Below are 27011 nucleotides of genomic sequence, written 5' to 3'. Positions count from 1 at the left end.
GCCAGCCGTGCCGGGACTAACTGCTGGGGCCGAGAAACAGTAGCAGGAGGAGAGAGTGAGGCGGCAGGATCCGGAGGGAGGCGGGGCCGGGGCGGGCAGCGCGCGGGCTTGTTGCAGTGAAGAGGCAGAAGGGTGCCCGCTCGGCCATGGTGGTCCTGAGGAGTAGCGCTGCTCGCCCGCCCGCACCAGCAGCCCGCGATAGCCGGCGCCGCCGCGCCTCCTTCGACCTCTTGGATTCCAGCTCCGAGTTCATCTCCCTGGAACCCCCATCGCTCAGCAGCCGCCGCATCTGGACGCGCTCCGGGGCCTCCTCGGTCACCACCAGGGCCGCGGGATCCAGGGGGACCAGGAGAACCGGCGAGGATGTGAGTAACCGGGTAAGGCTCTGCCTGTTGGGCTGTGGGCCCGGGTAGGGGTTTGCAGATACCGACCATGAGCCTCCGGGAGCTGTTGGGAGGAGCTGGGGAAGCCGCGTCCCCTCGCGAAAGCACCGGCGGTCGGCGTCGTGTGGAGGGAAAAACAGTAGGAGGGGGTTTATCGTAAGAGCCCGCAGCTACGGCCGCTTGTATCACCTACAGCTACGGCTGATTGTGTTCCCTACAGCTATGGCTCATCGTGCCACACCGGCTGTGTTGCCGTGTATGCGGAAGCAGCTGGTGTCGTCGTCTCCGTGCCCGCCCTCCGCAGCCGGCCGGGTCCGTCCCCGCTATTCCCCTGGCCCGCAGCTGTCAGTGGTCTGGGTACGCCGCTGTTCCAGGGAGCGGTGACAGGGCAGGGAGGGCGCCCCGGGCGGCCCTGCCCGAGTGAGCTGCCCGTAGTATTGAGGTTTGGCGTGTGTCTCTGTTGCCTCTACCTGCGTGTTTGGATATAATTTGTTACCGAAAGAGTTGTCTTTGGAAGACCCGCGAGACGGCTGTGCTGTAGTTGTGGCAGTGCTCACAGGGAGAGCTCGCTGCTCTGGTGACAGAAAAGCGTCAAAACCAGCGCTCAACACAGAATACACGGGACCTACAACCGCGTTCCAGCTGGCCTGAAGTGCCCGTGAAATGCTCTTTAGTCAGGGTTATATCGGTGTTACTTTGGACGCTTTATAAACAAAGCTCTGGTTAGAGATCAGGTCTACTTTAGACTTAATTAAAAGCACTTAACCTGACATGGTGAAAACGTTACTTGAGCTTTTGATAATTTTAATCTATCCCAGTAGAAGAGACATGTTGTGAGGGTTATGAAGTAGCCCATGCTGTCTGCATCTCCGTGTTGCTACTTTAGTAACTGAACCATTTCACTTTGAGAAGTTCATTGGTTTTAATCACGGAATAGTCAGGGTTGGAAAGGACCTTAAGATCATCCAGTTCCACCCCCCTGCCATGGGCAGGGACAGCTCACAATAAACCCTGCCACCCAAGGCTCTGTCCAGCCTGGCCTTAAACACTGCTAGGGAGCATTCACAACTTTCTTGGGCAACCCCTTCCAGTGCCTCACCACCCTCACAGTAAAGAGGTTCCTCCTTATGTCTAACCTGAACTTCCCCTGTTTAAGTTTAAACCCCTTATCCCTTGTCCTATTGCTGTAGTTCCCGATGAGGAGTCCTTCTCCAGTGTCCTTGTAGGCCCCCTGGAGATACTGGAAGGCTGCTGTGAGGTCTACACACAGCTTCTCTTTTCCAGTCTGAACAGCCCCAGGTTTCTCAGCCTGTCTTCATATGAGAGGTGCTCCAGCCCCCTGATCATTCTTGCAGCCTTCTCTGGACTTGCTCCAACAGCTCCGTGTCCTGTTTATGTTGAGGACACCAGAACTGCACGCAGTGCTCCAAGTGGGGTCTCATGGAAGCCAAATAGAGGGGCAGGATCTCCTTTTGATACAGCCCAGTGTTGGGGTTGGCTTTCTGGGCTGCAGGTGTGTTTGAAAAAAGCATTTAGCAATTGAAGGCTAAAGCTCTTCTCTGCTCTTTCCAAATGGGGCTCTTCTCAGGGTGTCCTGCCTTTCCGTAACAAATAGGCAGGCCAGCTCTAACTTGGAAGAGGTCTGCTCTTTACTAAAGCCCTGCCATGGAGTGGTGCTTGTAATGGACTCTGTTTCATTCCAGCAGAACTCTTGGGATTTTCAGTTGTGTGGTTTCTCATTATTTTCAGTGATACTGAACTAATAAGGAAGAAATCCTTAGGTCCTGGTTTGGTTTGTTGGGGTTGTTTTTTTTTTGACATGGAATCTGCTTAAAGGTGACCACTTTGCTTTTGCAGTCCACACTAGAAAGGGTTGTCAGAGGCTACAGGGAATTCAGCTGCCTTTTCCACACAGGCACACAAAGGCTGTGCAGAGCCAGGCAGGCAAAGTGGCTGGCTTGTGTTCTCAGTGTGGAGAAGAAGAATGAGGAAGCTAGCTACAAACTTTTCACTGAAACCAAAGCAGAATCCTCATTGTGAAACTGTGAGGTTGTTCTTTGGTTTTGTTATTTTCTTTTATCTTTTGCTTTGTTTTGGTTGTGTTTTTTCCCTTTTTGCAGACCCATTCTTTGAGGCACAGTCATTCTTACCTCATTTGTACGATGGTCATATTCTGCTACAGTGCAGAGACAGATACAAGTGCCCTAGATGATAAAATGACGATAATGATGCTAATTGCATGTTCAGGTCCTAATGCCTCTTTCCTGTCTTGTTAATGTGCATGACTTGGCAGTGGCAGCTCTTGAAGTTTTCATAATACCAGCAAGGGGTTTATCTTTAGTCAGCTTCTTTCATGCATACTGGGGAGCACACAGCAGGAAATCTGAGGTAAGCCAACATCTGTGTGTTTTATCTCTTCCAAGTTTTCAGTCCCAAGCAGTTCCATGGCAGGTACAAAGTGGTCAGTATCGCATTGAAAGCTGTGTGTCTACAGGTGTATAACCCTGGTGTAAGGCCTCAAGATGAACAAGATTGCTGTTGTGTGACCTGTATTTGGGGTCAGTGTGCTTCAGGGTTCCCTTTTTGTCTGGGCAAAGTGGAAACTGCTGTTTTTCCAGGCTGAGCCTTCATGACCCGTCTGTGTAGGGACATCAGCATCAGAGGTAACAGCCTCGTTACCTAAGGACCTTTATCTGTTTTGGTAATACTTCAACACAGAGTTACTTCCTCAGACATTACAGAGCTGAACACGGTTTTTGTACAGAGGCTTTTAGAAACAATTGCCCATTGCTGCCTATAGGATGAGGAAAGTAACAAAATATGAAATGCTTACAAGACTTGAAATACTTTACAAAACTCTTTAATCCAACCACCTTATCTTTGCTGTTTAGCCATTTGCTGCTTCTGAGTTTACTTCTTCAGTGTGTGTTTTCAGCCTGGTTGTGTTGATAAGAGTTAGTTACTCTTGCTCCGCTGGCTGCTTCTTGGTGTCTGCCATCTTGCTGACCTGGGATACCTTCCTACACATGGAGAACGATCACAGTTAGCAATATGCACTGTTGCTGCTTGGCCTGTGTCCTAATTTGAGCCAAGATTAAGGTAAAAAATACAGTACAAAGGGCAGTAAATATCACAGATATTACATGGTGAACATTGCATTAAAAATACATGACAACAGTGAACAGGTGTGTAAGTGCGCATAGAAAGATTTCCCTGGTCACTACACTGGGCTTTTCCTAACGTCTGTGCTGACATTCTCGGAGTGTTTGTTCTTCCTTCAGTCTGGCCTTTGGCTCAGAGATCTGTGAAATGTGTTACTGCAGTCATCTTTTAACTGATGTGGGAAACCTTTAAAGTTGCTCCCAAGGAATATTCTCACCAACAGGGAAGGGCTGGTTGGAAATGTGACGCTCCAGGGCAGCCTTGGTTGCAGCAATCATGAGATGATTGAATTTGAGATCCTCGGGACAGTGAGAAGAGTGTGTAGCAAGCTCACTGCCCTGGACTTCAAGAGAGCAGACTTTGGCCTCTTCAGGAACGTGCTCACTATGGTTTCATGGGATGTAGCCCTAGGGGGCAGGGAGGCTCAAGACTTAGAGTTTAAGACTTAGAGTTTAAGCAAGCTAAACTTTGCAGAGTCACTCCCAAGCTGGTAATTTCACAAGTGATCATGTATGTAGAAGTACAGCCTCTGACTTAAAAAGTTGGTCTTACTTGAAACTGTTGTATGTTCGGAGTAGCTGAATCTAGCTCTGTGGAGACTGCAAATGATCCTTCTTCCCTCTCTGATCAGGATGAAAACCCTTTAGTGGGATAATACACACACAGACATAAGTTTATATATGTAATATGGGCCCCTGTGATAGGTGGTGTTGGTCATTCAGTCTGTCTGTACCTGTCCCTGATGCTTGGGTGTCCCCAGGGGCTGGTTGTGTGAGCCCTGCTCCAGTTGCTGGTATTTAGACCCCACATGTATGCACACACCTACTGTGTATATCCCTCTGTAAATGTGCTCAGGCACTCAGTGTAATCAGTAACTGGTTCCAGATGGTGTGGCTTCCCAGTTACCTCAAGTGCAGATGTGTCCCTGGCCTAGACCTTAAAGTGGTCCAAGACTTAGGTGCTGTTAGTTGCACTGTAACTCAGAAGAGTTACAGAAAGAACCTGCCTAAATGAGGTAACATTGCCTTCTCAGCTCAACATACATGGTGTATATAAATGTTATTTCTTTTTTTTGCTAGGAATATTCCTCTAGCAAAATGGAATGTTTCGGTGGACACTGTTTAAGATCAATGAGAAAAAGCATCCCACCCTGTTCGGACTCTAGCTTTGACAAAAGCATGGAGATATTAAGTGAAAGTATCAATCGAAGACACTTAACAAGGTACCGTATTTTTGGGTGTTCGATCTCTGTTGAATAGTAGAACGAAAAGGAAAAGTGAAAGTGTGTACAGTGAGTCACATCATGATAAATCAGAAGCCGGCAGGGGAATATGGTTATGTTAAGACGAGTGCCAGTATCTCAGAACTAGAATTGCTCTTCGTAGAATTGCTCTTCATACAAGTCTTCTGCTTGTAGCAAAAACCATGCATCTTTTCGCAACTCCTTGTTGCTCTCTCTACTTTGGTTGTTCAGGTACTATGTGCCCCATTAGAACTTCAGCCTTAGAATGTTATGTGATGCCAGTCATTTAGAACTCTGTGCAAGTAGCAGCTGTGGACACAGCAGACTGGGGATCTGAATCCTTGTGGTCCACGGGCTTTTCTTTGCATGACTAGGAGCATGAGATCATAAACTAGGTAAAGTTCCCCAGTCGTGAGGGGGAATGTTTTGATGCAGTATGCTATGGTAGGATAGAAGGAATCCTTCTGTACAGTAATTCTGATACAGTGTCCTGTTTCTTAATGTAGGCAGTTGGCAAAGCGGAAATCAGAACAGAAAAAAAAAGACTATAAAGAAGGTAAGTAGTGGGAATTCTATAGGGTTCCTTTTTAGCCCAGTTTCTGAGGAGGATTGCACTTCATTACTCTGCCTATTTAACTTGGCCCCAGAAACATCTGAAAGCCAAAATCAGCTGAAACTGTGAGGATATCTTGAAGATAGGGAATTTCTGGTGAGTTTTATGCAAAGAGGTAGATGAAACAGTAAAGTTTAAACATAATTCAGTTGGGTGTTGTCACCGTGACATTAAATTTTAATTCAGTATTTAAAGAAAAAATCACTGCACTGCAGATTTTATGTTTACTGGTGCAGTGGTGAAATAAAGGTAGTGATGCATTTTCTAAATGTCTCAAAATACTTTCTATGGTTACTGCATTTTAGTCACCAGGACACTGAGAACCAGAGCCGAGGCAAAAGCTGCAGAACATGTCCATGAACAAAATGGAGATTTAGAGGTCCGCCGAAGCTGCAGGCTTCAACAAAGTCGTTACACCACTACAAATCAGTCCGTATTGTTTGACAAACTTATAACAAAGTACGTGGGTTTTTTTCCATCATTTCACAAAGCCACTGACATGAAACTTTTTAGCAGCATTTGTGGTATGGCGTACGCTGGCTAGGAGCTTTCTCCTTTTGACCACAGAAAGAGGTATTGCTAGTTGTGGCAGCGAGAGCTCACTGGATTCAGTGGTTAGGCTGAGACCTCCCTACGTGCCCCTGTGTATGTGATATGTCGGCACAGCTCGGAAAGGTTTGCAAAGTGTAACAGCAGCAGGGTGTTTCTGTCCAATATCTATAGCCACAGAAAATTGACGTGAAACTTAAATTACAGTTAAGAAAAGACTAAGCAACCTGTTGTCTGAGGAAGGCTGTGAACTAAAAATGACTTAATGCTATCATGCAGAAGCAGAGCAGCTTCCTGCTGTAATTTCTGTTATCTTACCAGGATCTTCATAATTCTACTTTTTTTACTAAAACAGACTTTTTTCAGATTTATTTTTACTGTGGTCAATGAGAGGGAAAAATAAATGTGGAAACAGAGCTTGCTTGCAAATCCTCAAACGCTTGTTCTTAAATCTGCTCTAAACCAGTAAACATTTGAACTAACTTTCAAGTAGTGTTTAAGAACTTGGCCAAGTGTCCGTGCCTCTGCTTTGTGCATACTCTATTAGACTGTCATACCGATTCTGTGTATTCTTGGATATATTTGGGGGTTTATACTTGCCTATCTTTGCTCTGACATGTCAACTTTTTATGTTAGTACTGCAGAAGCCGTCTTGCAGAAGATGGATGACATGGAGAAGATGTGTAGACGGCGAATGATGGAAGACCTGGGAGTGTTCAGCAACACAAATGTAGATACTGATTTATTTTATTATTCTTTTGTCTAGTGTGTTTCACATAGGGAAACCATTAGTTTGTCATTTTAATTGAACTGAAATAACTTCTTCCACAGAATAGTGTGGTCCAAAATAACACTTGGTTTTGCTCTAATTGTAATTTAACATACTGGTGTTAGTGGTCCTGCTGCAAATGGACTCTAAGGGTGGAGGAAACATCTTCCTCAGCGAACATGAAATAGCAGTGATGTCCTGAAATGCATGTCTTATACTGTGCTTTATAAATTGCTTTACGATTTTTGAATGAATGCTGTTTACAAACAGCTGTTTCAGGGCTTGGGTCTTAAATTTTACAAAACACTGAATTCATTGATGTGTGTTTGTTCTTTGCCGGCCTTGCCTGTAAGCTTAAGTAGTCTCTGTCCCTAGAGGAACTTGTGCTAAAATTCTATACAGCAGTCCTATTTTCTCTGTCTTGGCTTTGCTATATTAAAACAAGTTTTTCTGCAGTCCATCTGAATGACAGGCACTTCATTTTTAAACCTCTTCATAGCCTTCCTTTAGAGATACGAATTCCTTTGATTAGTGAAACTGGAATTGTTCATAGTACTTTGCACATCATCTCTCAAATGCCCATAGGGTTAATTTTTTTTTGTCTTCTAGAAACTGTTTTTTCCTGGCTTCTGCCAGGCTCTTTGATAATGAATGATTAATTACTGTGGTTAATTAATACACATTGGATTTTGTATGTAGAAAAGTATTTAACTCCCACATGTACCAAACCCCATTTTGGAGGAGGAATTCTTGATACTAATCCTGGGTACCAGAATGATGTTCCTATTCTCCAGTACCCTAATTTAATCTTTTGTATATATGGAGTACCCTAATACCATAAAGAGAAACCAAATATGCCCATGTCAGGTTTTCTGCATATTTGTGACTGATCTTTCTTGTTTCTTTTAATTAGGAAAACCTCAGTATGTATTCCCGAGGAAAGAAAGAAATCCAGAGAGCTGACAAAGAAATAGCTGGTAAGCAGAGGGTCATTGCAGATTAGTTCTGGTTTAAATTTTCTTTACTATGCTCTAGCCAAAAGCCTTGTCTTAAGCAATTGGGATGACCTGATTTCTCATCTATTAAAAAGTCCTTATTCTTGACATTCCAAGCCATAGTCAGGGATTCTAGGGCTGTGCTGCATTGAGCTGAGAACAGATATTCAGAGGTAAAAAAACTGGGTGCAACAGGTAGCTGTGGACAAGTGGGAATCTAAAGAAAAGGGTGGTATTACTCAGAATGAGATAGAATGACCCCACTACAGTGGGAGCATGACCGTGTGCAGGGTTTTAGTGGTACAGTGAGAATTCTCAGGAATTCAGGTAGGTTACCAGGTGTGTGTGGAAGGCTGCTCCCTAGCATGAAGATCATCAGGGGAGAAGACAGTGTGTTTTGCATTCTTATCATCTTTCATGAAACCCCCCTTCAAGTTACTTCACAGAAGCTAGTGACATAAACTGCATACTTTGGACGTTACCTTTTTGACTGGGGAAGTTCAAACCTGTAACTTGCCCATTACTGCTCCGGAGATCTGTGGCAGAGCTAGGACTTGGAGCTACATTACCATGCTCAGTCTCGCCATTCTGGAGTGTGAAATACACTTCCCTGAAACACTTTCTCAGAAAACACTTCCTGAAATAGTGGTTTTCACAGCAGCTGCATCTTGCCTAGGCAAGATGACACAATTGTTGTTACTGAGATACAAGAGCAGTCACCAGCAAATGGAGCAAGAACAGAACAGTATCTGTATCTGTGCTCCTCTGTGCTTTCTAATTGCTGGAATGTGTCTTCATAAATTGGTCTTCAGGTTCTGAAGGTTCTCAGATCTATTGTGTCATTAACATGGAGGTAGTAGTAAAACTGACAGGCACCTGTGTAGTGGGTTTTTGAATATAATTTGCAGCAGCATTTAAACGTTTTAATGTTGGTGTGCAGTAACTTCATCAGACGAAAGTGACGAGAAAGAAGATGAAGATGGTGAGCACACTCAAAAGCGTTATTTCTTTCGACAGAGGAAGACTGTGGAGCGCTACCAAGCGCCGCTGGAAAGTAAGTTATGCAGTTTCTCTTACAAGCTGCTCAAGATTTCCCCTGCAGCTAGACATGGGTAGAACACGTCACATTTTCTGCCTCTTTCACTGTCCTGCTTCCTGTTCAACTTTTCTGAAGCATTAGTCTAAATTCTTTGCTTTCAACAGAACCAAGACAACGTAAGATGGATTTTCCGGGCCAGTCTTCACCTGTCAGACAGACATGTTCATTTACAAGCGCTCAGCCGCAAGGCTCTTGCTGCAAAAGTAATAACAGGTTGGTGATGGTTAGCGATAGTTCTTATTTATCAGTAGTGCTGCCAGTCACATCCCTGAATTATGCTTTCAAGAGGCTTTGGATTGGTGGTAATTACAGATGAACAGTGTGATTATTGCTGTGGTGGTCTGAGGGTATAAAGAAAAATACTGGGGCACAAGATACGCTTTTTCTTAGCGATTAGGCTTGTTTAAAATGCAGGTTTGTGATCAGTGATAAGGTGATGATGAAGGTTGTGGCTGAGGTTGTGTAACTGAAATTCTTTTATTCTGGAATTGAAGCCAGAATCTTCCTCTGAAAATCTCAAGATTGTTTAATCTTGAAGGGTACGACTTTCTTTCTTAAAAGTGAAGATAACATTGTGAGAGGGGAGAGCCTGTATGGAAGTATTAACAGATCTTTTTGTAATCACTTAGAATACTGATTCTGTTTTTTCTTCAGAATCAGTTGATACTTCTGTACGAAACTACCCTTAAGCAAGAAAAATACTAAACTATAAATTGCAATAGTCATGACAAGGGAGTTTTGGATCCTGTAAGCAGTTGGAGCACGGAGAATGCCATCTCTTGCTGTATTTGACCATGGTCTTTAGCATCCTTGAAAGCAGATGGTTAGGGAAGGAAGACAGACTTTTAAGTAAGTTTAAAAGGTCTGTGTTTCACAGAGTGGGTACATAATGCAAAGTGAAACTCCATTTGTGTGTGTGAGAGAGATTGAAACAAGTAATTTGGTTTTGAAATTTCTTGGCAAAATAGTTTAACGTTTTCCCTTTCCAGAGTATTTTTCTGTCACAAGGGAAATCCTGTAGTTCCCTTTGAAATCATATTTATAAGAAGTACAATGCTTTAGAAACTTGAGAGAACTCTAAGTCAATTCTGAGATAGAATTTGCTTAAATTTTTACATTACTTGATATTACTTTTGATGTTACTTAGATAGAATTCACTTAAATTTTGATATTACTTAGTACTTTAATTTTCTGACTTATTTAAATGCTTGCAGACGGAAACACGCAGTCCACAGCAATGATTCCACATCCTCTTCCTCCTCATCTGATGATGATGAAGAGCATTTTGAGAGGCGTAGGAGGCACAGCCAGAACAGAAATTTAAGAAGGTGAATGAAATTGGAGAATAGGGGTGGGAGGAATCTATTGGGGTTTAATCAGTGATTCGATTTCTAGGTGGGGATGGGGAGAGGAACACTTTGATATTCATTTTTAAATAGAAGGTTGTACTGCTCCTGTGCTTTATTGTAGTTTTTTCAGAAAGAAAACCACCATAAGAATATGTAATAAAGAGAGGAAATGATGGAGGTTTTGTTACTTAACAAAAGCTCTAGAAAAGCTATTTTAGTAAGAATCTAACAAATGGGTTTTCAGCCTATTTCAGACGTGTGTGTCTTGTGGCGCACACATCCCGAAATCCCTGGGAAGGACCAGCAATGGTGGGAAGCCTTTAAACTGTTAATCCGTATGGAAATAAGTGTCCCTATAGGCTGTAACTCTTTGAATGTAGCAGCAAAAAGTCTTTGAAAGGTGTCAGTGTTTTCTGTGGCTAGATTCTTCCATCACACAATTCAAGGTCAGTTCACAGTCTCCACATAGAACAAGTTATTCTCTAAGCTTGCATTCATACCCCTACTGTGTTGGCTGGCATGGCTATTCCTAAGTACTAAGAGTTGGTAAGGTAATTAACTCTTTCATCTCTGGAATGACCATTTTCCTTTAGTTATTCATGTACATGAAATGTAAAAGCATTTACACAAATATTTAACTCTTCAGGAAGTTTATGCTCATTTACAAAGTCTTCTTCATTCATTTGCCATCATTCTAAAAGCAGAAATCTTCTGGCTGCATCTGAAGTTAGAAAGCCCTTTTTTTCTTTCTCCTTCACTCCACTCAGGTGTCTGCCACTAAACTTCCGGACAGATGAGCTAAAGGGAATTCGCAAGGATCGAATGAAAATCGGAGCAAGTTTGGCTGATGTTGATCCAATGCAAATCGATTGTTCAGTAAGTACTGCTGGGTCATGGTCTCAGTGAGAGGTTTCCAGCAGGCCCTCTGCAATTGGATTGGTTTCCAGTGTTGTACCAAGCAATTTGAAAGTTGCCCCAAACGTTTCCTTTCTGCTGACGTGAAATCGGTGATGGAATCTTGCGGAGGCTGCAGCTTTCTCTAACCTATCAAATGCGTTGTGTTGAATTTAGGTACGATTTGATGCCGTGGGTGGTCTTTCTGAGCACATTTCATCTTTAAAAGAGATGGTCGTTTTTCCGTTGCTGTACCCAGAATTCTTTGAGAGATTCAAGATCCAGCCTCCAAGGTAACAAACATTGTTCAAAACTATAGATTCTCGTTCACCTGTTTTCGGGAGAATATTCAACTGAGCTATCTTCCATGCTTCCAAATTTTCATCAGTGATGATGGGGATTCCTTAGCAGTAGTAAAAAGTAACCTCTTAACAATGAATAGAATCCAGAATGTCTGTAGGTTCTGAGATTTACTTTGTGGTGAGAATGTATCTAGAAGTGTCTTGGCTTGAAAAGCTGTTGAGGCTGTATCTAGCTGGGAATTCAGAATAGGCACCCAGCTTTGGACCTCCTCCTTGTTTATCATCAGCAATGGGAGGCCAAATCCAGTAACTTGAAAGCTTTTTAAGGGAGAGTTAAATGTTTTCCTATCAAATCTTGCCTTCTGTGACAATGAGAATGGGTATTCAGTGTAACATTGGAAAATGAACCTGTGATTCATAAATTAGCCCCGTCTCAGAATCTATGAAGTCTGTTCTTGCTTGGCTCAACTGTGCTGTAACCACCCCTGTTAGTTTGTCACCAGGTTTGGAAGTGTCCTTCTGGGATATCAGGATCTTTCTTGAGGTTTTGTGCACGTGCATTATCCTCTTTGGTTGCTTCATTTTCTGCCTTGTTGAATTGTGTAGGATCACAAGACTTCAGCTGTTACTGCTGTGTGTGTGGTTTGTTTAGGAGAGGAGAGTTGTGTGTTTTAGGGATGGGGGTTGTAATACTGTTTATTGTAATGACGTTTTCTTACAAAAATCTTCTTTTTGTGACTTTTATGGGTTTTTGTTTGTTTTAATTGCAGGGGCTGTCTGTTCTATGGTCCGCCAGGGACTGGAAAGACACTGGTTGCTCGTGCCCTTGCTAATGAATGTAGCCAAGGTGACAGGAGAATAGCCTTCTTTATGAGAAAAGGTGCTGACTGCCTGAGTAAATGGGTGGGGGAGTCTGAACGACAGCTTCGCTTATTATTTGATCAGGTGAGGTTGAAACACGCCCTGTGTTCTGTCCGAGTGGTAATGGTAATTTTCTGCTGTCAATGCTTTTAAGGACTCAGTCTTTTTCATGTTTTGTCAGTTCCTTCCACCGAAATGGGACTGAGTTCCATTTTTTTCTGTGGGTTTTTTTCAGGTGTGAAATCTTGAGATTTATTGGGAAAGATGAAACAAATGAGAGTAGCTCACACAGCAACCCCCTCAAACTGCAACCAGGCACCCAAAAAAGGTTTAAAGAGTCAAGAGATGGTGGCTTTAGATCAGAGGGAAACAGATGCAGGGTCAAAGTATGGCCATTTAAATTCACAATGGAATCTTTCTTCCAGAACCTATAATTGAATTGAGTCCCTGCCCTGTTCTTGGTAGTTGTCAAAGAGCTGTAGAAACTACTGGTGTGATTTGTTTGCTGTCACCCAGTCTCAGTGGCTGAAATAAACCGCTGTCTTCTGTTAATCATGCCACTTCCTGCATTAGCTCAATCTTTAAAGATCCCTGGTGCTAGTCTGAAAAGCCCAGTTCCAGTGACTTTTCCATCCGTAATGTTTTTCATGCTTTTTCTCCTTACAAGAGTGCTGGTTTACTTATGCCAGTATTCCTGTGTTTGCATTCTAGGCCTACCAGATGCGTCCTTCAATTATTTTCTTTGATGAGATAGATGGTCTTGCTCCTGTGAGGTCCAGTAAACAAGACCAGATTCATAGGTAATGCATTTTTTGTGCCTCCATAGAAGTTGCTTGAACTTTTTACAAAGAAGACCAAAACGTATTTCAGTTTGTGACACATAGATTTATTCTAGGAACTAGATACTCAAGCACTAATATGCCAGGCGATTTATAAACAGTAATAGAAAACAGTTTGTGAAGCTTGGTATCAGCACAAGGTCTGTGTTACCTTATCTGTTTATGTCTTAAAATGAGCCTTTCCTAATCAGCATCTCTTCAGCTAAAGCTTGCCCTTCTTGAGAGTTTGTTGGAGAAGGTCATGTGGAATATAAGAGAAGCCACTAAACCAGTGAATGAAAATTGTATTTTTCTGTTAGCTCTATTGTGTCGACACTTCTGGCACTTATGGATGGCTTAGACAGCAGAGGAGAGGTTGTGGTGATCGGAGCCACCAACAGATTGGATTCTATAGATCCGGCTTTACGAAGACCCGGACGCTTTGATCGGGAGTTCCTCTTCAACTTGCCAAATAAAGAGGTCAGAACTTCAACTCAGCCTTACTGCTAATGTGGCAAAGTCCATCTCTGTAACACAACCTCCTAATGATGCAGTTAGAGTCAAAATCAGTGTTGTACAACTCAGACAAAAGAGGGGGATGCTTGGAGAGACTGCCTTGTATTGTGGAGGGCAGATCTGATACTGGATATCTATGAATAAGGTGATTTCAAGGAGTTCGCTCGATCATGAGGTTTCGCTTCACTCTGGCCAGTCAAGACAATGGGATGCTGCTATTTGCTGGAAAGATAACAATTAATGCATGAATTAGTTATAGATCACTGCTGTTGCATCTTGAAAATGTAAGAAACGATGTGCACAAAAAGTGCATTGTCGCTAGTCTCTGTATCAGGAAACACTTAAATGAAAGTCTTGCTGAGATCAGAGATAAAGATAGGCAATGGTTGTCATTCTCTGGATCAGTGACAGTAGTTTGAGTCCTAAATATTGTTCTTCTTTGTAGTAATTGTAACAACGTGAAACTTAGTGCTAGGACTGTTTTCCTTGAGTAAACTGGCAGAAAAGCAATGATGAACTAATGAGAGACTGTCAGCATGAAATTGTGCAGAGTTTGAGAGGATTCTCTTTGATGAAACATTCTGTTTGCAGATAAGGTTGGGGTTTTTACTACTTTTTTTTCCTCAGGATCACTAGATCTTATGCTTGTGGAAACCTGGTTTTCAGGGAAGGTACAAAAGTCTTTTTCTGGGGGCCTGCACTGCAACAAGAAGTGAATGTGACAGGTTAAGAATTATTAAATATCCTGCTTGCAAAAGCAAAGAGCACATGAACTGAACTTTAAAATACCTGAAGAGCAGCAGATAAGAAAAGTATCTGCACTAATGTAAGGGGTTCTGGGGTTTTGTGGTGGTTGGTTTGCCTTTTGTTTGTGGGGTTTTTTTGTACAAGTGAACTTAGGATGCAACTAAAATGCAACCATTTTTGTTTCCAGGCCAGAAAAGAGATTTTCAAGATTCACACACGAGACTGGACCCCTAGACCACTGGACACGTTTCTTGAAGAGCTGGCTGAGAAATGTACTGGTAGGTTTGAAAACCAAGTGAGTTACTGCGTGTGACTGAGTCCTGAGAAGTCTGAGCTAGTACCAGGCAGTACCTGAGCTCTTGTGCCTCGCTGCAGAGCGAGGCAGTGAGGCAGCTCCACACCTTGGGAGCAAGCAAAGGCAGATGCTGCCTTTGTTGTAAGTTTTTTGTGTCTCTCAGAGCACTGACGGGGTTTGGGAGATACTCCTCAGGAGCAAAGTCGTGGCTGTTTCATAAGCACAGGATATCAGTCACGTAACATCTCTGCAATGCAGTAACTCTTTAAATTCTCTCCTCACAGGTTAATTTTTGGCTGCCTACAAAGTATTTTGGTTGTTGCACTTTAGCAACCTTTGCCTTGCCTTTTGTTTTGCCTGAGACTGACATAACATTTGATTCTTGTTTTGTTCATTAGGATACTGTGGTGCTGATATTAAATCCTTATGTGCTGAAGCTGCACTCTGTGCTTTGCGCCGCCGCTATCCTCAGATATACAGAAGTAGTGAGAAACTGCAGTTAGATATCGCTTCTATTAAAATAACAGCAAAGGATTTTGTCATGGCTATGCAGAAGACTGTTCCAGCTTCACAGAGGGCTGTGGCTTCACCTGGGCGAGCACTGTCACCTATTGCAAAACCACTGTTTGAAAACACACTAGCAAGAATCTTACAAGCCTTGCAGAGAGTATTTCCCCACACAGAGCTTGCGCTAAAGGACCAACAGCAAGGTATATCAAGAACAACCCCTTTGGTAAAATTCTGCCAAAGCAAAAGCTGCTGATTTGTGCCATCAATCTCTGGGCTGTAATGGCAGTAGAATTTTAGAACAGACACGTGCATGGTCTTGCATGTGAGATCAGAATGTTTTAGTGGTGTGTACTTGGGGTTTGGCTTGCATAGCATACATGAGTTCACACTCCTGACTGCATCAGCCCTGATCGTAGAATCATAGAATGGTTTTGGTTGGAAAGGACCTTAAGGTCAAGTTCCAGCCCCCTGCCATGGAACACCTCACACTAAACCGTGTCACCCAAGGCTCTGTCCAGCCTGGCCTTGAACACTGCCAGGGATGGAGCATTCACCACTTCTTTGGGCAACCCATTCCCGTGCCTCACCACCCTTACAGTAAAGAACTTTGTCATTATACCCAATCTAAACTTCCCCTGTTTCAGTTTAAACCCATTACCCCTTGTCCTATCGCTACAGTCCTTGATCAGGATTAGTCTGTTGGTGAGAGCAAGTAAATCGATAAACTCATTTCGATCCTGATTAATGGAGATCCATGAATAATTTATTGTGCTAATCCATGGAGAATATCCATCCTACCAGTACTACTCCCAGTGGAGCTGGTAGAGCATTTGCCAGTGTTAAAACAGAAACCCACCATCAAAGCAAAAGCAGAGAGGCTAGGGGATGGGTTGTTGCATCCTGTTTCTGTTGTCCACCTTCCATTATCTTCTTTAGGAGAAGATAATCCTGTTTCTGTTGTCCACTTTCCATCCTCTTCTTTGAGGAGCCGTATATAGAGGATGTTGGTCTGTATGTTCTGACTTGCTAGTCCTAGACAAATGGAAGTCTGTGGCCATGGCATTCACTTCATTTCCCCATGTCCGGCTCCAGAAAGAATTGGCCTTGTTGAGGTTTTCAGGTGTTGAGGAACTTCAGAGGTTGTTCCTAATCCTCTCTGTTGTAAGGGAAAAGCCTCCAAGTTTTCACCAATGCAGAGAGAATATCTTAGGCAAATCATGGGACATGGGACAGCTTTGTTCAGACCTGTGTAATCTCCTTAGATTTGTGGTAGAATGAGCTCTACAGAAAATAGCAGTGAGTGCCCTTAAATGAAGAAATACAAGATAAGTGTTTTCCAATGCTGATTTAGAAGCTCTGTTAATGTGAGAGCAAGGTACAGACTGTTCAGGAAAGTTAACAAACCTCTCTTGCCTTTCAGACAGTTTAAATCCCACTTTAAGAAATGATGTGATTGACAGTGATGCGGAATCACCACCAATCTTTGAAGAGAATCCAACTCATAAAACACCTGGTAGACAACCGGAAAGATTCCTCAACTTTGGCAGGTAATTGTTTGTCCCCTTTATGTTGTCAATATGGCTGGGTGTGGAAACAGTTCTGGTGTGAGGGGTGGTAGATGAAGCATTTTGCTGCCATAAGCCATCACAGTGAACGTTCCTGCCCTCTTTTCCCAAGTCAAAAATGGTCCACAGACTATGGGAATGTGTTAATTTAGTGCATTGTATTGCTTGAAAGACTCAAGACTGAAGAATTGGGCTCTCTGTCCCTCTAGATAAAAGCCACCTATGGATTTGTGTAGCCATCTTTTGCCTTTCTGCCTTCCAAGATTGTTAAACCCGTAGCAAATTATGTAGCAGAAACGAAACTGAGAAATGGTTTGTTAAAACATTATGAGGAGAGCTTACACAATGGCTGCAGTTTGTACCTTGAACCTGCTAAGCTTTTGTGAACCTTTTGGTAGCTTAATGTGAAAGTCATATAAGCCAACAGTTGCAAAACAGATTGATTTCATCCTTGCTGGGTCAGTTATTTTTGTCACTTTCTTAACATTCATCACTTCATTTCTTTAACTTGTTTTTTCCTTACTGTTCTAGAAATGTTTATTACCAGCCAACATCTTGTAGGCCACGGTTGTTACTAGTGGGAGAGCCAGGATACGGGCAGACTTCTCATTTGGCACCTGCGGTAATACACGCCCTGGAGAAGTTTCCAGTTTATACACTAGACCTATGTATGTTGTTGACAAGCAGCACCTCACCAGAAGAAACGTGTGCACAGGTATCTCTTTTTTCCCCTCTTTAATCTCATAGCATTCATGAACTGTTTCTAAACTCGTAAAGTAAGCCAAATTCACTGTTGGTGGAGGCAGTTTGGTTTGAATGTGCTCTTACATTTCCTTCTGTCTGAAAAACGCACTTTTCTTCCAGATCAAATGATATCAAAGAAGTATATTATACGTGGCCATATTTTCCAGTCCAAATTAAATAGTGAGGATATTGTAGCAGCTCGAGAAGGTGGGAGGTGCTGCTAATAAACCCCTCTCTATGGCAAGAAATACTGCTGGTCTCAGTGGGATCCAGGAAGTTGTTTCTGTTGCCTCACAAGAACCTGTGCTCCCAGTAGATGGCTCTGCATCAGCCTGACTGTGTGTCAGGCACTTGTAGCTGCCTTTTTTGTTAAGACTTAAAAGGCAGTGGAGGTTCTGGGGGTGAAAGAAGCATTATTCTTTTTTTTTACATAGGCAGTTTCTAGTGCTGGAGTGTGTGCAGTCGAAGTATTAAAATTCACTGACATTTGTACACAGGTGAATATATCTCTTCACTAGGAAAATTAATCAGATACTGATAATATTGATATTCTGAATATTGATCATCTGGATATCTGAATATTGATAATCTGAAAGGGTGCATGGAGGAATTTGTCATGTGAAAGGACAGTTCCCACTTCCCTCACATGGTAGATGCAAGTTGTCTTCTGTGATTGAGCTACAATCCATATGCATTGGCTTGTGGTCTCCCAAGACACATAATCTGGCCTCATGCATTGTTGTTTATTGGCCCATGGGTTGGTTTTCTTATCCAAGCTTTCATTTTGCCAGTTGATGCGAGAAGCTCAGAGGACGGCACCCAGTATAATTTATATCCCACATATCCATTCATGGTGGGAGGCTGTTGGAGCTACACTGAAAGCTACTTTTACAACACTACTGGAGAACGTTCCAACATTTGCTCCAGTTCTGCTGCTTGCAACATCTGATGTGCGTCACGCGGATCTCCCAAAAGAGGTATTTCTGGCCATACTTTTCTGAATGCTTTTTGTTCAGTTTCTTGCTTATAAATAAATCCTTTAAGCATTGGAGTTCTGTGCACTCTGAAGGAAATTCACACAGTTATTCCTCGGGCATCCAAACCAGGTCTCTTAAAATCTGCTTAGACAAAACACTGCTGAAAGCACTTGTTTAAAGTGGTTTTGGAATAAAGAGACTGACTTTGACCCAACTTTTTCTCCCTTCTCTCACACTCATGCTTATTAGACATATGTATAACTTCAGACAATAAATTCCAGTGACTACAAGATGGTTGGGTATGTACTTAGTCAGGAATATCCAGTGCTTGAAATGGAAATGTGGAAAGGAAGTTTGACAGAGTAGAAAGAGAATTTTCATCTTCTCTTTAAGTCACCTGGAAATCAGTTGTTGTATTTCTTGACAAAATTCAGTAAGAGGACGTGCTGCGCTGTTTGGGCATGTGAGAGTGTGCATGAAAGGAAGGTGCTCAACATGGCAATCTGCTGCTCTGATTATTTTGCCTCATTTCCCTGGGGACAGGAGGAGGGCTTACCTAGATGTGTTTTCTCATCAAATGCTTTGAAAGGGCTTCACTTTCTACACAGCTTTTTATACTGTTTAGAAGTTCTTTTTAAAAGAAGGATTGAAATTCCTTCTGTGCCTTTTGGGAGCAGAGATTACAAAAATGGAGTAGAACTTGGAAGTATGCGACTTCAGACACCTCATTTTAACTAAAGTCATAAAGAAACCCAAACCAAACCTCCATCCCTTTACTAAAAGCCTGCCTCTTCCATCTACAGCTGCCTTAAAGTTTTAAACTAAAGGACAGCAAGGAGGGTAAATACGAAATGGAGAGTCCTGGAGGTGGTGCTGAATGTCGCTACTTCATCAGTGTACCAGATGGTCTTTTCATTGAGCTGCAACTCCAGAGGTGTTCCTCAGAGAAGATGTTTTCAGTTGCTGTGCTAACCTGTGAAAATCTGGCCTTTCAAGGCCAAGTGGATGATTTTTCACAGTTTGCCTTACAGAAGCACAGGACAGTTAGGGTGGGAAAGGACCTAAAGATCATCTAGTTCCAACTCCCCTGCCATGGGCAGGGACACCTCACACTAACCCATGTCACCCAAGGCTCAGTACAACCTGGTCTTGAACACTGCCAGGGATGGAGCATTCACAGCTTCCTTGGGGAACCCATTCCAGTGCCTCACCACCCTTACAGTAAAGAATTTCTTCTTTATCTAGCTAGGTCTATTTGATTACCTAGTCTAGGTGATTATCTAGCTTCATTTAAACAGGTACTCCCCTTTTTAGAATAGAACGTGCATTTGCGTGGCCTTAGATCTGAAGTATCTTTTCTTCTCCTGCTTTAGATCAAAGACTTATTTAATGACAGCCATGAAGAAGTTTTCAAAATCCAGCTGCCTGATAGGCAAGAAAGAGGAACGTTTTTTCAGGACTTAATTGTAAATCAAGTTGCTAAGCCTCCTGCACCCAAACCCAGCGCAGGTGAGAGTATTCTGCGTACAAACTTTGCTACCTAAGTTCATAGCTGTGCAGTAGTTGCTTTGGTGGTAATTTTCTCTGAGTAGTTTTTCATCTGCTTGTGTCTGAGTACCATAAACTGACTGAAAGTTTACTATTCATTTAAGCTTGGCGTCCATTGGAAGAGCTGCCTGTAGCACCACCACCTAAGCCTCGACAATTGACAGAGGAGGAAAGAAGGCAGCTGGAGGAGCAGGAGGAGGATACATTGCGTGAACTCAGGATTTTCCTAAGGGATGTGACTCATAGACTTGTCATTGACAGACGTTTCAGAGTATTTTCAAAGCCTGTTGACCCAGAGGAGGTAAATGAGATATACTTCCAAGCCAGCTGTAGTCTTATAGAGCTTTGTGTTTCAGCAAAGTCCTGTTCCCATCAGCATCTACCGACTTCTCTTTCCTTTTACTTCTACTTGGTTTCTATTCTTCAAATCTTGGAAGCACAGATGTCCTCATCTGAACTAGTTGTTAGGCTCCTTTTATGGTCTGAGTAAAGAAAGCTGCAGCCCTCAGTCCACTTAGCTCACTGTAAAGCAGATGCCTAAGACAGATACTTGAAAGGTACAGTTCTTGCAATGTTTTTCTTGCTGCCAACAGCAAAGAGAATATGGGGTGACTTCTGTGAGAGTTTTCTTTCCTGTGGTGAAGTGAATCCTACTCTGGGTGTCCGTTCCTTTCTCTGCCCACACACATGCTTCTTCCCTCCCTGCTTCATTTTTTCCCTCTACTGGTCTGTCTCTCTGAAGCCAGTCAAAACAACCCTTTCATTTTCAAGGAAGTAACTCTTCAATGTAAACTGAAACTATCTGGTTAAATGAATCTTTGTATGTGTCGTAAATACTTGAGGGTTTTAAGAAGTCCTTTGTTCGGCTTCATTAAAATCATTAATTTTGGGAGACACTGTGTTAAATCTGAGCATGTTATGTTTCATTTGTAGGTACCTGATTATAACACAGTTATCAAACACCCCATGGACCTTTCAACAGTTCTGTCCAAGATTGACTTGCACCAGTACCTAACTGCAGGAGACTTTCTAAAAGACATTGATCTAATCTGTAGCAACGCGTTAGAATACAACCCAGATAAAGAGCCTGGAGGTGAGGATGTGTTTTTATCCCCAATTTGGAAAAAATTAAAATGTATAAATTGATGAATGTCACCTGTGGCCAGCAGAGATGGGATTACATCATTTGAAACATCCACAGAGCAGCATTGCTTGCCAGGTTGTAAATGTTGTAGCATTAAAATACTTGGGTGTGGAACTGTCGCAGAAGAGTTAATCAGAAACTCTTTTGCTGTAATAATTAACTTATTACAGCAGAAGAAGAGAACCCTTCAGAAGCTACCTGTGAGAAGAGCAAAATCTTTTTGTCTTAGTAATCGAAATGGAGGATGTCTTTGGCTGGTAAAAAATGCTCAGTTCTGACTGTTGAAATTTCAGATCGTCTCATTAGGCACAGAGCTTGTATTCTGAGGGACACTGCGTATTCCATAGTGAGGGAAGAAATGGATGAGGATTTTGAACGATGCTGTAAAGAAATACAAGAATCTCGTAAGGAAAGAGGTATGGGTTTTGACACTAAGGGTTTTAAGACTTGTCTCTGTATTTGTAACCAACAGTGCACAACACAATTCTTTGTCACCTCTCTTCTATTGCAAGGTTGTAGTTCATCCAAGTATGCTCCGTCTTACTACCATGTAATGCCAAAGCAGAACTCTGCTGCTGGGAGTAAGGGAACGGACCCGACGTGTAGTGATAAACTGAAGGTGCCAGCAGAGCCTGTATGCTTCAGTACACCCTCCTCTAAAGGCAAGTTGTATTTTATTCATGCTTCCTTAGAGAAGGTGCTAATGCTACTGCTACCTTCTCTGTTCTTGGAACTCAGCAGGTTTGTGTGATGCCTGGTTCTTCATGCCAAAGGCATTGCATTTTTCAGTTTGCTCCCCTGGATGAGATAGATGCATTCATTCAATCCAGTTATGAAGTTCAAGTGCGGTGGTTGTCTTGCACTGTAAGAGCGTGGCCTTTGTAGCCCACTGACATTTAATGGCTCTTAAATGTTGAAGTCTCTTGAAGTCAGAAATGTAGTAGGTGGCAGTTTCTGAATCCGCAATGAGTTTCCAGTTACATGAAACAGTATTTTTCCCTTCCCTGCCCTCAGATGCTAAACTCTGTGCCACCTCTTACTGTGATTCCCAATTGATGTGGGAAAAGGGAAAAACGAGGGGAGCAATACAAGTAGCTCTGCAAAGGAAGAATCATTATTTCCTCACTTTTCCTGTGAAAGGAACATAGAATCATAGAATGGTTTGGGTTGGAAAGGGCCTTAAGGTCATCTAGTTCCAACCCCCTGCCATGGGCAGGGATGCTCCACACTAGACCGTGTCGCCCAAGACTCTGTCCAAGAAACAGCGTGGCTTGGGCCTCATTCAGTTAAAAGTGCATGACATGGTGTGAGGTTTGCTGGTCTCACTGGCATGACTGGGGATTTTGCCAGCAGCTTCACCCATCAGCTCTGTGTATGCAGAGAATGGTGGTTTTCTGGAAGGCAGAAATGGGAAGTTTGTTTTACATGGGCTTACTGGAATCAGCTGATGAGGTGTTTGTCTTTATGCACAATTTATTCTTCAGCAAATACTCCCTTCAAATTGTCTCTAACTCTGCCCATTATGTGTTTTAACTTCTGGAGTTTACTGCATTAGAACAGATTTGAAGGGCTTGTCTCCAAATGCTTTTCTCTTCATCTGTATCCGTTCACATCGTAAGACGGCAACTTGATCTAATAATTCTGCTTTGCAGCAATACTTTTTATCCAAAGTAAGAATTTGCTGCTCTTAAGATCGTGAAGCTGATGGTTTTGTGAATGAAATGCTGTAGCTGCCTTTTTAAAATCTAACAGCAAATCGACCTCGGTAATGTGCAGCTCTTTAGTCTCTGAACAGATGCAGGAGAGAGAGAATGGTACTTGAGCTCCTTTGGTCATTTTCCTTGAACGTCAAGTATGATCAGGATGCTGGATGTGGAAGGAAAAAAGTTTTGGGTTACATTTCCTGTTCCCTTTTTGTAGATACGGAAAAAAGAAAACGCAAAAAGAAGAAAGTGCATTCAAGTATCGCAAACAAGAGGATGAATTTTCAGTTCAATAAAGAGAATAAAGTTCCAGAAGAGCAAAATGAAGTAGAGAGTGATGAGGAGTTAGAAACAGGAAGACCTCTTTATACCAGAGATCACAATGAAGGGGAATCCACACAGGATTCTTCAATGGATGAAAATGAAAATGTCCTGCAGGAACAACACAAGAATGTGAATGAAAATAAAGCTGGTCCAACAGGTAATTTAGGTCTTTTTTTTCTCCCTGAGGATTACACAATTGTTTGGGTTTCAGCCTCCTTCAGTTCCATTCTGTTAGTTCTGTTGTATCTCTGAAGTTAACACGCAGAATGGTGCTGCCCTTCTAGCTCTGCCAGCCAAGCTCCCCTTCTGCTGCAGCTGCTGGGGTTTTGATTCTGAAGCCTGTTATGCAAAAACTTGACAAACAGCTGTCGACTTCCTTTTTTTACATGAGTATCACAATGGGAGATATGTTTCCTAACACCATGCAGTGCTGTGATGGCAACAGGATGGTATCTTTTTTGCCCTGTTTTTACCCTGCCTTTTTCTCCAGTGCTTTTTTTGAGCGTCTCTTTCCAGTTTTGATGGAGCAGTGACTTTTGCCAGGAAGCAAGTAAAAGTCAAGAGTTTCTCAGTGGAAAAAACGGTAACAGTCCTGTGTCTGTCCTTTCAGAGAGAGGCTGTGTTCCAGGTAGAGGATACTTCACTAATCCTGTATTCCAGATAAACAGAAATCCTGACTAAAGGAATCCGTGTCGTTGCAGATGTGTGGGTGCCCCGTGCGGTTCGTGCGAGGCGTTCTGGGGGAGAAGAGCGAACGGCAATGGGTGTCGAGAAAGCGATTGAAATTCCCAAGCAGCCAGTGGTTGTGGATTACTTTGAACTCAAAGTAAGTCTGATTTTACTTACTAATACTGAAGTAGCTACATGTGCGGTTGTAACTGAAGTCAGTTGTTAACTGATGCACATTAAAGCAATTTATGAGAAGGATACCTAAGTTGTGAAATAATTCAGCCTGTGATGCACTATGACTGTCATGTTTTCACGCCAGGTATAGACTGCTCTTCTTGCTTTTGTGAGCTAAGTTTTAGGAGACTGGATTCTCTTCCTGACTTTTAATTTAAAGGGGCTTGTGGAATTGTGAAACAGTCGCCTGACAGCCTACTAGTACTGTTGGTTATTAATGCATTAACAGTTTTTATGATGGATTTGGGAGTTTTGCTTTGGTATTTGCGTGTCCTCAAAAGGACCTTTATTTCTAGCAGTGATCAACTTAACCCTGAAGTTGACGTAAAGCTTATCATGACAGGACAAGGGGGAATGGCTTTCTACTGAAAGAGGGTAGGTTTAGATTAGATATGAGGAAGCAAATCTTCCCTGTGAGTGTGGTGAGGCACTGGCACAGGTTGCCCAGAGAAGCTGTGGCTGCCCCATCCCCAGCAGTGTTCAAGGCTGCAGTCATGTATGTGGCAGCAATTGGAAATAGTTTCACAGGGGATTGTCATGGAACCAGTAAATTGAGGCTGAATGATATTTACTGTTCCAACTCAAAGCTGTACCACCAGTAACTCCACATTCAGGGTGGCACAGCTGTATCTAGAAGATCTGCAGCCTGGCTTCCAAAGATCCAGTTACAGCACCCTTGCATGGCAGCCACAGCTGCTCTGATGGAAAGCAACAGTGGCTTAGCAGTGGCTGCTGCTCTGTAACCAAGTGGGTTATGTTATTCCCTGCTGTTCTGGAAACAGCTGATTTGGAATGAAGATCATCGGTTGGTAATAAGATACTGTCTGAAAATTAAACTTTCCTTTTCTGTGAAGTATGGCAAATTAACTCATTTTCTCCAGTTCAAGCTTCCGAGATACTGAATCCCGTCTCTGAAGTGTCACTTGTATTTTATTTTAGAATAGAAGAAAGTAGGATGTCACTTCTGTTGTTATTGTTTAGCTTCCCAAAACATGGAAAACCCTGTTCAAAGGCTCTCGCACTAGAATTCTAAAGTTGTATTTCCCTCATTCTTTTTTCTTCAGCAACTGTTGCATTTTGTCACCATGATAACAAAGAACTTCAACGTTACGCAGCTGGAAAAACTCTATGCAGTTATCTGTCAGTGCATTTACCAACACCGGCAAGATTACGACAAAACTGAATTAGTAAAGGTGAATTGTTTTTGTCTTCTGGCACTTTCTATCACTGTCCTGTTGTCTTTGGCATAATCTTTGGCTGCTTTAGTAGGGAAAGCCTTGACGTTGCAGGTCCACCCTGGCAAAGCAGTTCACCTCAGTCTGTCAACAGCTCTTCTCCAGATGCTTTCTAGGGCTGTGGGCTATGGAAGGAGGGTGCTTTTCTCAGTCTGTGGCTCCCTCTTTCTCCCCTTGCAGGCAGTCAAACATGGCAATACTTTGTATTGTAGTCATGCCATTCTTGAAAGACAGGAAGTGTGAGACATAACAGGAGTGTGAGACTTTTCTCTAGTCTCACCATAATCTCTTTTTACCTAGCAGGGCTTGAGCATCCTTCGTTTGACATACAGGGAGATTCCTGCCTGTGACCATTTAATGGTAGTGAGTCAGATTCCCTGACCTCTTCCTCTAAGAGACGATTCCGAGTTGTCAGAACTCAGGAAGAATCTTCCATAGGCTCCCATGGTCCCAGCCAGGGATTCCCAGTATTGACTCGATTTGAATAGGCAGAATATTCAGATACAGACTCATACAGTCCCTCTTGCCTACACGATTTTTGGACGTGAAAGGATGCATTTGAAGCTAGTGGGAATAGGAAGGTGTTGGGATGGTGGCAGCACATGGATTTGTTAAATATAACAAACTCCTCCTGTATGTGCACATTATTTATTCTTTCTTACAAACAAATAAACAGGGTTCTCCAAGATTTTATTCATGCTAACTGCTGCTTTGTCTTCTTTTCTCGTTAGGAAATGAAGAAAGAGATTGCAGCCTTCACGTACTCTGAGTGACTCTTGATTTTGGACTGAAAAGACTTCTTGCTCTAGTTTCCTCCTCGTTGCAGAATTCATTAAAGCTTACTTCTACATATATATTTATATAAAGATATATTTGTTTAAGATTAAGAAAGCTCAAATAAAGTCTTCTAATTGCTTTATCTTTTTGTCCTGTCAGTGTATATGTATGTGACATACTGCTGAGATTGCTTTTGGAAACGCTGCAGATCTGAACTTCTACATAACTTAAGTACCTCTCTTTAAAAGAAAACAATCAAATATTTCTTTGATAAGCCTTTTTCATCATTTTCCAGCTTCTGGAAATGTGCTTTTCTGAAGTATTCAGGTGCCGTGTATTCAGTCTGTTGTATATGACAAAAAGGCTTTAAACCAAATCTCTTGTTTGGTATATGAATAGTCAGTTCTTTAGAAACATCTTAATGCAGTTTGAAGGTAGTGATAGCGGAATAGACTCCACAACTTTGTTAAAGGAAGTTGTGGAGTCTATTCCGCTATCAGTAGCATTGTGGGGGGTTTTAGTTACCTCATCATACGCCAAGTTGCTTTCATAGAATTAATAACCTAAAGAAAGCATGTGGGAGAAACACTCCTCTCACAAACCTGAGAGCTTTTTTTGTTGCATACTTTTGCCTATCGATACCACTTAACTTGAAACAAAATCAAGATCAACTAAGTTTCTACAGTAAAGTTTAGTCTTGTTTGTAATAATGGCAATCTTCTTGATAGTGGATGTCACGGAAGCAGTAAATAGAGGCTAAAAGCACTGTGTTACTGGAACTTGGTTAAAGCTCCACTAATGTTAACTCCACGTTTGTGATGCCACATGGATTTTTCACTACACTGCTGATTCTTCATGTTGATGGCCAGTGATCCAAAATGTGCAGCCACTCACCTAAATGGGAGGCTCTCGACCTCAAGGAGCTCCCTTGGATGATGTCCTGACCCAAGGGGAGAGTCCCCAACTCTAGCCCTGCTGCTCTGAGG

General features: G+C 42.5%; 1 protein-coding gene across 1 annotated transcript; it reads left to right on the top strand.

The window, feature by feature from the left end:
- The first annotated feature begins 146 nt into the window (after positions 1–146).
- ATAD2 (ATPase family AAA domain containing 2) lies at positions 147–26050 on the top strand. The gene is made up of 29 exons (XM_061373491.1): positions 147–377; positions 4625–4767; positions 5295–5344; positions 5707–5860; positions 6587–6680; positions 7633–7696; positions 8086–8106; positions 8655–8768; positions 8918–9026; positions 10028–10141; positions 10930–11038; positions 11234–11349; positions 12129–12303; positions 12931–13019; positions 13358–13517; positions 14488–14578; positions 14994–15305; positions 16526–16652; positions 17202–17385; positions 18206–18391; positions 19765–19900; positions 20044–20240; positions 20873–21032; positions 21377–21499; positions 21596–21745; positions 23004–23267; positions 23812–23936; positions 25078–25206; positions 25980–26050. The coding sequence occupies exons 1-29, from the start codon at positions 147–149 to the stop codon at positions 26019–26021; spliced, it is 3969 nt and encodes a 1322-aa protein (XP_061229475.1). The 3' UTR covers positions 26022–26050.
- Positions 26051–27011: the final 961 nt, after the last annotated feature.

Source organism: Neopsephotus bourkii, unplaced genomic scaffold (genome assembly GCF_033783945.1).
Source record: "Neopsephotus bourkii isolate Nb327-2 ecotype Australia unplaced genomic scaffold, CSIRO-AGI_Nbou_v1 NB_1630, whole genome shotgun sequence".
Classification (NCBI taxonomy): domain Eukaryota; kingdom Metazoa; phylum Chordata; class Aves; order Psittaciformes; family Psittacidae; genus Neopsephotus; species Neopsephotus bourkii.
This window is presented reverse-complemented; position numbering and strand designations above follow the sequence as displayed.